The sequence below is a fragment of the Rosa rugosa genome, chromosome 6 (genome assembly GCF_958449725.1).
Source record: "Rosa rugosa chromosome 6, drRosRugo1.1, whole genome shotgun sequence".
In the NCBI taxonomy this organism is placed as follows: Eukaryota; Viridiplantae; Streptophyta; class Magnoliopsida; order Rosales; family Rosaceae; genus Rosa; species Rosa rugosa.
In genome coordinates, this window is record NC_084825.1 from 23,569,681 (window position 1) to 23,580,881 (window position 11,201).

At 40.1% G+C, this 11,201-nt stretch overlaps 1 protein-coding gene and 1 long non-coding RNA gene across 2 annotated transcripts; one reads left to right on the top strand and one right to left on the bottom strand.

Moving 5' to 3' along the window:
• Nucleotides 1-2,745: 2,745 nt before the first annotated feature.
• On the bottom strand, nucleotides 2,746-4,923 carry LOC133718860 (uncharacterized). Its single transcript, XR_009850627.1, has 2 exons — nucleotides 4,176-4,923; nucleotides 2,746-3,083 (listed from the first exon to the last, which is right to left on the bottom strand). It is a non-coding gene; the product is annotated as an uncharacterized LOC133718860 (long non-coding RNA).
• Nucleotides 4,924-5,765: 842 nt separating this feature from the next.
• Nucleotides 5,766-6,949, top strand: LOC133716427 (heat shock 70 kDa protein 6, chloroplastic-like). The gene is made up of 4 exons (XM_062143140.1): nucleotides 5,766-5,932; nucleotides 6,105-6,294; nucleotides 6,441-6,839; nucleotides 6,944-6,949. Exons 1-4 carry the CDS (start codon nucleotides 5,766-5,768, stop codon nucleotides 6,947-6,949), a joined length of 762 nt encoding a protein of 253 aa, XP_061999124.1.
• The last annotated feature ends 4,252 nt before the right edge of the window (nucleotides 6,950-11,201 follow it).

Sequence of the window (11,201 nt, forward strand, 5' to 3'; positions counted from 1 at the left end):
TCTCGGAATGGGAATATGAAGTACAGAATATGTGTGCATAATACTGGAGTTTGGTCTGTTAAACCACCTTCATCTCTTAACATTTCTGTAATTTCTTTTGAGGGATACCGGTGGAAGCCAGAAAGTTGTGAAATGCCAGAGTTGGAGCGATCTGCATTCTTGAGACATTTGAATTCATATCTTTTACTGGACGAGAACGGTTTTAATCTCATATGACTGTTATTCATCGGTTACTTTCTTTTATTCTCTTGTGTAATTGTTATGAAACTATTTTGAAGTACGAGAACTTGATAATTGCCATACCAGACTATGGGATTCTAGGAAATAATAACCTAATATCGGTGCGTATCATGCTAGCGGATTCTATACATTCAGAACTCTCACGCTCATACTAGGCTGAATGCTTACCCTATGGCATCAGTATATAGCATTACTATACAAAAATCGATCGGCCAGTTACTAAAATACAGCTCCTCTTTGGTTAGTGTAATCTTCTTGTCTTTCCTCAATCTTGGTCAACTACTCTCTACAAAAAGATGGGGTGACCAAGATTTTTCTCTTCAACTCTCAAGTGCGGCCGGTGTCACTTGGGCATTGAGCAACAATATTTGACAGCTCCACTCCTTGTGTGCACCGGAGTGCCTTAAGAAGCACAACTTCCACTAATCATACTAATCATAACAACTAAGCAAGTTTAGGAACAAAATCAAAGTACGGATATCATTAACTACGCACCAAGTGAAACTTCCACCGAGTGGCTGCCAGCATGCTAGCCACTTATTTTAGTTGACCAAGGGATGACCAAACGGAGATCAAAACAGACGGAGTTTGTCTTATTTCATCTTCCCATTTTGCCCCTAAACTTGTGCTGCAATCAAAACATCAAACCCGGATGCCTATAATCAAGGGGTAATTACATATAAGTGCATGTTTGAATATTTTTTTAGTCATAAGGCCACTAACTAGTTTTTTCCCTCATAAGGCCACTAGATTAAAAAGGATGTTATATTTTGGATATAAAAACCAACATATTTACAGAAATGCCACTAGAGTAAAAAGTCAACAATCATTCTCTCTCTCCTCTCCGGCGAGGCCTCCGGTCAACTCCGGCGGGTCTCATGCCAACTTCCGGCGAGTCTCCAGCTAACTCCGGCGACCACAAAAGCTATTGTGGCTAGCAACAAAAGCTACTATGGTGAGATTTCCGGCAACCTCCAGCGAGGTCACAAAAGCTACTGTTACTAGCACCAAAAGCTACTGTCGCTAGCAACAAAAGCTACTCTGGTGAGATTTCTGACAACCTCCGGCGAGGTTACAAAAGCTACTGTCACCAGCAACAAAATCTGCTGTTACCAACAAAACCTATGCTCACCGACACCAAAAGCTACTGTTCTTAGGCCTGGGATCTGGAACCGTAAAACCGGCTAAACCGCACCGAACCGGACCGAAAAATCCGGTTCGGTTTGGTTCTTCAAAATATTAACATACATGTTTTTCGGTTCGGTTCTTTATATGGTAATAACGGTTCCGGTTTTCATTTTTTAAACTTGTGCGGAACCGAACTACTAGATATCAAATAATAGGTATATATTATTATCCACCAGACCACCACTCAATATCCTATGATTCCTATCTTTTATCCACTCAAGACCTTCTTCTTTTTTGTCTGCTCCACTCAGCCTTGTCCCCTCCAAATGATCTATTAAAAATATGAATCCTAAAAAACTCACACACACTCTCTCTCCCCCCTCTCCTCTCGATGAAAACCCACATATTCACCTACCTATTGTTTATTAATATCTTCTTTTCTTCTCCTCTTTTTGAGAAAACTATTCTTTTTCTTTCTTTCTTTTCTTCGTTCTCTACAAAGAAAACATTAAAGCAGATTGGTTTCGTCGGTGGGTGGACAAAAGGTGTAGCAGATGGCAGATTATATGTGGAAGAGGTCTTGGCGGCAGCTTCTTCTTCAACTGTCTTCTTCAAATCCAATGGCGCCGTCGGTGGTTCTGCTTGGCAACAGGCAATCCGGCGTCTGAGGTCCGAGCTGCAGTGGTTCCAAGGTTCAAGCTGCAGTTTGGTCTGGGTCGAAGGAGGATCTGAGGGTCGAAGTAGCAGTTCGGTCACTGATAGGATCTCTAATTCTTCAATCTCCTCTCTCAATCTCGAGCTTCTTTTGGCTTGATTTCTAATTCTGATTCTGTTTGGGTTTGCTTGATTTCTTTCAGATAAGCATCGAAGGGTTGGAGCTGAGAAATTTGGGCCTAGAAAAGAGACGGTTCCCAGCAAGTATTAGATTGTTTAGGAACCGAGAAAAAGGCACAAACCGAACCAATTAGAAACGGTTCGGTTCTAGTTTGGTTTTGAATTTTTTTTCTTTAAACCAGAACCGTTTGTGGTATGTAGTTTTCGGTGTCGGTTCCTAGGTTTTTTAACCGGAACCGACCCGGTCCCAGGCCTAACTGTTCTCACCAACAAAAGTTATTGTCACCAACACCGAAAGCTACTCTAACCAGCAAGAGACGTTGCTGTCACCAACACTAGAAAGTCACTCTCGCCAGTAACACAAGCTACTCTCACCGTCACCAAAAGTTACTCTCATCAACACCAAAAGCTATAACCAAGCAGAACAAAAACTACTACCACGCAGAACAAAAGTAACCTCCAAAGATTGAGAAAACTATTGTCAAAGACTAAGAAAGCTATGGAAATGTAAAGAATACAACCAAAGTAAAAACGCTACTGCAATCGAGAAAATAAAACATATTAGATGAAACAAAAAGTATACAGGGTTCAACAATGATATAATTATGTAAAAAACTACTTTCATAATTGTAAAAAGTCACTACCATAGTTATGAAAATTTATTACAATAGTTGAATAAAGCTACTGTCAATGTTGTAATGCTACTGTCATTTTTCAATGCTGACACTCTAAACCCATAGACATAATTTTGCCACCTTCAGCACGAGACTTCATGTCAACATTTCTTAGTTAGCTGAATGATCTCTTGGTCAATGGAGGCTTCAATATCCAAATTCATATGATTTTCGAAATCTACTCTACAAATGCAAAGGGGAAGAATTCTGCAAGAACAAAGATGCAACTAAATATTAGTATTTGAAATGAAAACTAAAAACAGCAATGTACCGCTACGCCGCAAACATCACACTATTTATCAACTTGATAATAAAAACAAGCAATCTAAAATACTACTAACATAGGTACAGAAAGCTACTATAACACACGTACAAAGGTACTGGACCAGTAATAAAAAGCTACTGAATAGGTATAGAAAACTACTATAACACATGTGCAAAGCTACTTGACCAATAATAAAAAGCTACTGACATAGATACTGATTATACAAAACCAGCTAATTATACATGTTGATAGTGTAACACAAATTCCAACAAGAAATGATAGAGATACAAAATCACAAGAAGAAGAAAATTAAATTCATTCAGAATTATGCTTTTCCAATTTGATAAGCTATTGACAAAAGACCACTTGAAATCAATCAAAACGTAAACAAAAAGCTACGGACATTATATTGAAAATATACTAACATGGGAATAGAAAGCTACTATCACTATGTTAAAAAACCACTATAACAGTAATAGAGAGCTACTGACTTGAAATCAATCATAACAAAAATAAAAAAGCTGCTGGCATCAACTTAAAATTATGCTAACGTGCCCATAAAAAGCTACTACTTATGTGTTGAAAAGCCATTATAACAATCATGGAAAGCTATATATGCCAAATATTTCCAATGCATAAGTAAGGAAATCAACTCATGAAGTAAGGCAATGCCAACTATTCTAGCTTCAGAGCACATATCGAGGAACCTCCAAAAAGAAGAGAATGACACAACAATAAAGCCCCAATGTGATTTGGCAAAACATAAAACATCAAGTATATGATTTCATTATACATGCTTATCGGACTTAGATTTGGTAACTGTTTCAAGACCTAGAACTTAATTAGTAAGTCTCAATCTCCAAGTCATAATAAGCAAAACAAATATCTATTCATTTCATATCCAAAGCTTCAAAACAAGAACAGTCCACAAGCATAAACCTTTTTACTTATCAGAATAAAAAATTGAAATTGAAGTAATCGAAAGCAATCAACAGAAACTAAAACTTAAAACAATCAAAATTCATCAAACTAACCAATTGTAAAATGATGGAAAAATCAAAAATACCGTCTCCGCCTTATCAGCTTCCTACCGCCTCCGAACTCGCTCCTCCACCTCATTCTCCACACCTCGGAAAACACGCTCCGCCGGAGATCACAGCGCCGGAATGAGCCTATTAGGATTGTTGATGGAATCCGTGACCTTGTTCTTCCTCTGGCCCGTTGCATAGGTCACCTTCTGCCATCCACAGTCGTTATTAGTACTGTTGCCATCCATCGAAAGCGGCCGAGAATGAAATCCGGCGAGCATTAGTGGAGAATGAAAGAATGAGCGAAGGAGTCGACAACTGAGCCCTAGACGATGTCATCGATGCCTGGGCTGCCTCGCCTTGCCGTGAAACTTTATCATCGTTGCGATTCTCCTTTCACCCCTCCGATCCCGATCATCAAATAGCGATCGGACTGCAGCCGCAGACTTCCCAACGTTTTCGTCCGGTTTGTAATTTTTTGATCACCTTTATTTTCTGGAAAATCGAAGATGAAGATGGCGGTGCAAGGTCTGATAGCGTCGTGCCGGTGGTCGCCGGAATCGGAGGCGGAGACAACGACGTGAAGGCGGTGGTGCTCAAATTAGAGCAGCAGAGAAACAGAAGGGGAGCTTTCTCGTTAAAATTGGGGAGGAGAGAGAGAAGCCTGGCCTGCCTCCTCGTCCAAACAGCATCACCGACGTCTTCACCGCTGGAGAAGAGCAAGGAGGTCGCTACAGAGAAAGAGAGAGAGCGAGATTTGTGATTGATGTAAGACGGAAAGACCGATGCAATTGGGTTTGTTAGGCAGAAGGGTAAAATTGTCATGAAAAAAATAATTTGTGAATGTAAGTGGCCTTATGTGTACAAGAAAAATTAAGTGGCTTTATGGCTAATATAAGTCTCAAAATAACACTTATATGTAATTTTCTATATAATCAATCGATCCAATTCTTCGGAGGTCAGCCGGTCAGTTTTTGGATTTCGATCAAATCCAAGATGGAACAACTGCACGAGAGAGCGAGAAATGATGGATAAAGAAAGCAAGAGAATCAGTCTCTGATGGATATGGCTTTTTACAACAATTTTGAATTGGTCTGCATGAGCTTAGAGCTCATGAACAGTGCATCTCTTCTGCAAACAGTGTAAATGAGGAAAGAGAGAAAAGGGTACGTAGAAGAGTCAATACAAACGGTGTCGATAAACACCATCCTTCGGTTGAACTTTCTCTCGGTCGATTCCAGATGCACCCTATTAACAAAGGCACAAAGCCATGCGCAAGTTAACTACTGAATGCTTAGGAATTCAATGGATTCAATGATTAACATGGTGATGGTGGAGGTGGAGGTGGCGCCACCGCAAGAGGATAAGATAATGTTTAATTGTCTATCAAATTTATGCTACCAGCACTGAAAACAGTCAAGAGCTTGAAACTGTATATCTCCCCACATGTCAACTCGCCTTAATCTACCAGCCTAGCTTGAAGCTTCTACAATTCTACTGTTGCTCATCAAATTCATGGTGATGGGATTTTCATTGCATCTGTTGCTTCTATTTGTTCACGCAGCTATATGTTCTACGCGGGAAACATTCCCCTATATGACTTCAAATGTCCAAGAAGTATCCGGTAGGTTCTTCGACTACATTGTGGTTGGAGGAGGCACTGGCAGCTACCCCCTAGCTGCAACCTTGTCTGAGAAATTCTCAGTGCTGTTGGTGGAACGAGGTGGCTCGCCTTACGGAGACCCCTTCATCTTAGAGGAGAAGTACTTCGAATTCCCATTTCTCCAAACTATTGAATGCTTGACAGGTATGAACTATTGTTGTAATAAGTTTCTAGTGTTTTCTTTACCAGATTCTTCTTGTTTTATAACAGTATAATCCATAGACATTTTGCAATCCAAATACTGAATGTTTCTTTTATATTTTAACTCAAAGAGTTAAAACACCAGTTGAAAATTCCTTGAGGAATGCAAAGCTCTCCTTCAAAGACCTAGATGAGGTAATACTTGTTGGTGGTTCAACACGTATACCTGCTGTTCAAGAGCTTGTCAGGAAGTTGACGGGGAAGGAACCAAATGTTACAGTCAATCCTGATGAAGTTGTTGCCCTTGGTGCTGCAGTTCAGGTGGGTCATGATTTCTTTCTACATATTTATAACATTAGACTGGTGTATAATTATCATCTTCAGATTATGTTGCTTTCATAGTTATTGGTTTTTCTGTTACTATTGTGGTTACCTGACTAGTGCGGCTTTTATTTGCCTGATTCTAGGCTGGTGTATTAGCTGGAGATGTAAGCGACATTGTATTGTTGGATGTGACACCACTGTCACTGGGTTTGGAGACCCTTGGTGGTGTCATGACAAAGATCATCCCAAGAAACACCACTCTACCTACCTCTAAGTCAGAGGTATTCTCAATGGCTGCGGATGGGCAGACAAGTGTAGAGATCAATGTTCTTCAAGGGGAGAGAGAATTTGTTAGAGATAACAAATCTCTTGGTAGCTTCTGTCTAGATGGTATTCCGCCTGCACCACGTGGGGTTCCTCAAATTGAAGTGAAGTTTGACATTGATGCCAATGGTATACTCTCCGTCGCTGCTATTGACAAGGGCACAAACAAACATCAGGATATTACCATTACTGGTGCTAGCACCCTGCCTAATGATGAGGTACGTACTGTATATGTAGTTAATTAGAGAGTTGAAAAATGGTTGGCTTTGTGATGTATGATTTGGAGACTGAGTCTATGCATGTTGTACTCTTTGGTTCACAGTGTTGAAGGAAAATCAGTTTTGTTTGCCTATACAAACTAGGAGTAGTTACATGATTGTAATAGGAGAGAATGTTCTAGAATTCCTAGTCCTATTCGGAATAGTTTTCCTAGTCCTATTCGGAGACGATATCATACATTTTTCACGCCTAAAAACAGCCCTAGCTCTCTGATTTTCGAAAATAGGCTTTTAAAGTGTAAAAGCCTTGCCATAAGAAAAAAAATATTGTTATATGCCAAAAAAAAAAAAAAAAAAAAGGAGAATGGACGGCAAAGAAAAAAAAAGAAGTGAAAATATGGCTAAGGCATGAGATGGATTTATGAATGTACTTGGATCTCTAGATGTGACTACAAGAAGAGGTTAGAATGAAGTAAGGGCCCAACACAATGACATCCGGCCCTTAATAAAGACACACAAGATGCTCGACGTTGCGAGATGCCTTGGTGACTAAAAGATGACGTCCCAATGCTTCAATGAAAGCTCCGCTAGGTTTTTAGAACACTTTGTGATTTTTCCTTACCCTTTCGTTTCTTCAACCCCTAAACCTTGGCCCCATTACAACCTTGAATTAAGACCTCTTTGATCCTTAAGATGGGCAGCCTTTGATCTGTGGAGATTGGCTACAAGAGTTAAGCATATGGTTCGGTCCGTTCGGCAAGTAGTTGGTATCCTTCATGAGATCGTAAAAAAAAAAAGCATAGATTTCGACATAGCCTTCTTTTCTTTATATATGTGAGCTTTTTGTTTGTCGAAAATATTATCATCTCTCACATATATTTGAGTGAAAAAGCTTTTAAGCATTAGCCTTGATCTGAGAGAAGAAAGAGTGGTGAATCCTGTGAGGTTTGAATTATACTTGTTGGATACATGCTGAGCTCCACCCATCACCATTGTCACATCCGTGTCTTACATGTTTATATGTGGAATATATGTTTTAATTAACTCTCGAATTACTCATGATTGAATCTTGGTTGCGTGCTAATCTTGATGCTATGAAAGTAAGAGGTTTCTGAGACAACAATGTTGAAGGCATAGTTTGTGTTGAGTCTTTGTTTTATTTTCTTTGTTTTGATTCCTAGCTCTCTGATTTTCCTTGTATCATTAGAACATGTACTTTGTAATCCCTATATATAGGGCTCCTATTCTTAATAATGATATACAATTCACTCATCAATCTTTCAAGAATTCTCTCTTCCTTAAACACGTTATCAGCACGAGCCCAAACCACAAAAATAAAAACCCAAAACCCGAAACCTTCTAGCCTTAATACCGCAGCACCTAGCCCACGCTAGCCTTGTCGCACGCCTGCTGCCCCTGCAGCCCTCTCGGACAGCCGCGCTGTCACGCCCCGAATTTTGAATAACCAATTCAAATCCGAAACATGAATAAACAATTAATACAAATACGTTCTGAATTTTTTTCTCACAAACAAACACACCACTCGCCACTCAACACAAAAACTCGAAAACCTCGAGTTAATTATTACAATTCACTCTTACAAAGTAAAATTGCAAAGCTCTAAATGAGCATAACAAACCTCACAATATAATGCTGTAATTCACATAACACTACTCTAAGCAGCCCGATCACCGTCCTGGTTCTCCTGACCTGTAGGATTTCCCACTACACAATTTGAATAGTGTACCGGGAGTTGCAACAACACAAAACCCGGTAAGCTTTTTACAGCCAGTATGAGTAAACAAGAAAGAACTGTTGATTTTAAATTACAATTCTTATAACTCAACAACACAACCAACAATCTCAACATCCACGACGCAAACGTCAAACCCATTCAATATCACCACTTTGGTCTTATCACACAACACTATCACCATTTTTGGTCCTATCTCACAACACTATCACCACTTTGGTCCCATCCCATAACACGTTAGAGCTCTAACTGCCTCGTTACCTCTGACACCTTGGCCTAGGGTCAAGCAACGGCAAAAATACTTCGGTTAACACTATAACCGTCGCGCTTTGGACATCCCCGTCCTCAGCACCATATACTTCGGTTAATAATAAACCGTCGCGCTTTGGACATCCCCGTCCTCAGCACACAACTTCGGTTAATAATAAACCGTCGCACCTTGGACATCCCCGTCCTCAGTACACAAACACTCCGGTTATCCTTAACCGTCGAACTTCGGACACCTCATCCTCAGAATCCTACATTCTCTAACTCTATACATCCTCCAATGTAAATCATGAATATTAACAAGAACTCATCAATCATGTTCATCACATATAAATATGGTAAGTTACATGTCAATTCATGATAATTTAATCATCCCAATTCCACACTCTTCAATGTCACACCATTCACATATAATCACGTAAATATATATATACGTAATTATCCGCTCAGGGATAATCACTAATACCAACTATAGTTCACATGCAATAAACCGAGAAATTCATTTGTATAGTAAAAATCATTTTACTTACCCATGGACCGTAGTTGATCAAGTCCATATGATTTTAAAACAAATATTTATTTCATAAATATTTTCACGCAATTACGACAAAATAAGGTAATTAAATTTATTCGGTTCGTAATATGAACCACGTGAGGTTTACTCACCTCTAAATTCCCGCTGCGTCTTCTTAACAGCTCAAAATACAATTTCACGAATCGTCCGCCAAATCAAACCGTCGATCACCTAATCAAACATGACCTTAACTTAGCAAATAACTCAAAAACATAATCAAACGACAATCCAACGGTCGGATTGAAATTAAATGATGATCCAACGGTCGGATCCTCACGGATCGCCTTCCTAATCACTGTTTTGCATTTATACGAAGATCCAACGGTCGGATCTTCGCCCATGACTACACAAAGCCACTGGGACTGTCATAAGATCATCATATCAAAACTACAAGTCCATCTGACGGTACTAACTTCACAGATCACAAATCTAACGATCGAAATCGATCTAAACTTAAAAATTCATAACTTAATCATACGATATCCAAAAATTACGTATAATATATCGAAATGATCGTATTGAAATATAGAATCTGAAAATGTACAGAAACCATATTTTTGATCCCCGGAGGTGGCCGGAAAGGGCCGCCGGAGTTAGTGGCAGAGCCGCCGCCGACCACCACCAATGGTGTCGGGGCTGGGCTGCTCTTCTTCCTCTCATCATGCTTGACAACTTTCATAACTAGCACGAAGTCTGAAAATGACCGGAAGGGGTCGAAAATTACCTTGAACAGTATGAAGGTGGCCGGAATTTTCCAGAAACCGGTGAGAAACTGCAGAAAACGGCGAGCTCCAATTCGACGTAAAAACGTCAATTTAAGGCTTCGATTCCTTCTGAAGAGTTGTTAAGAAACTCAAGAAGAACTCACTGGTTCAAGAATCACAGAAAAATATGGTCTGTAGCTCGAGATATACCGATCGAAAGTTTCGGTGGTCGGAAAAATTCCAGAATTTTGCAGAATCCGGCAAGGCTTGATTTCGACGTCAAAACTTCAATTTCAGGCTTCGATTCCTTCTAGAGAGTTGTTAAGAAACTCAAGGTGAGTTTACCAGTTCAAGAATCACTCAAAACGATGCACTACAACTCGAGATATACCTATCAAAAGCTTCGGTGGTGGTGGAAAATTTCCAGAATCCGGCGAGCTCCGACGAACGTGAATCCGATCACTCCAGGTGCGATCCTTCTAGAATGATGATCAGAAGGTTGAGGCGAGTTCAGGGAGCTAAGGATCGTGAGTTTTGGTGGCCGGAGCTAGGAGAAAACCGGCGTTGACCGATTTTTGTTTCAAAGTTTGCGGCTCCGACTGCCGGATTTGAGGCCGTTCCGGTGGAAGTGATCACGTCTAGCAGGTAGGCGGCGTCGAGGCGAAGGCAAGGGAGGTGGTCTGGTGTCGATTGGTGGCCGGAGGAGGGAGAACTCGGCCGGAGAGCTTTGCTCTGTTTTTTCTGGGCTCGGACGCGCGCAAGAGAGAGAGAGTTCGGTTTCCAGAAATGGAACTGAAATTATTTTTGGTAATTTCCAAAAATGGCAGCTTTATACTAAACTGGAAACTTTTTCAAAAAAATCATAACTAATTCATACGAACTCTGATTTTTGCATACCACATATGCACGAGATCGTATCGACGAGCTCTACAACTTTCATGAAGGAAGTTTTCCCCAATTATGAACGTATAAAAAGTCAACTCCTTTGACCTCCCCTAAAACGTTCAGTTTTCGAATAAAAATTGTTCGAACCAATTTCACCACTCCTCCAAGCTTCATACTTT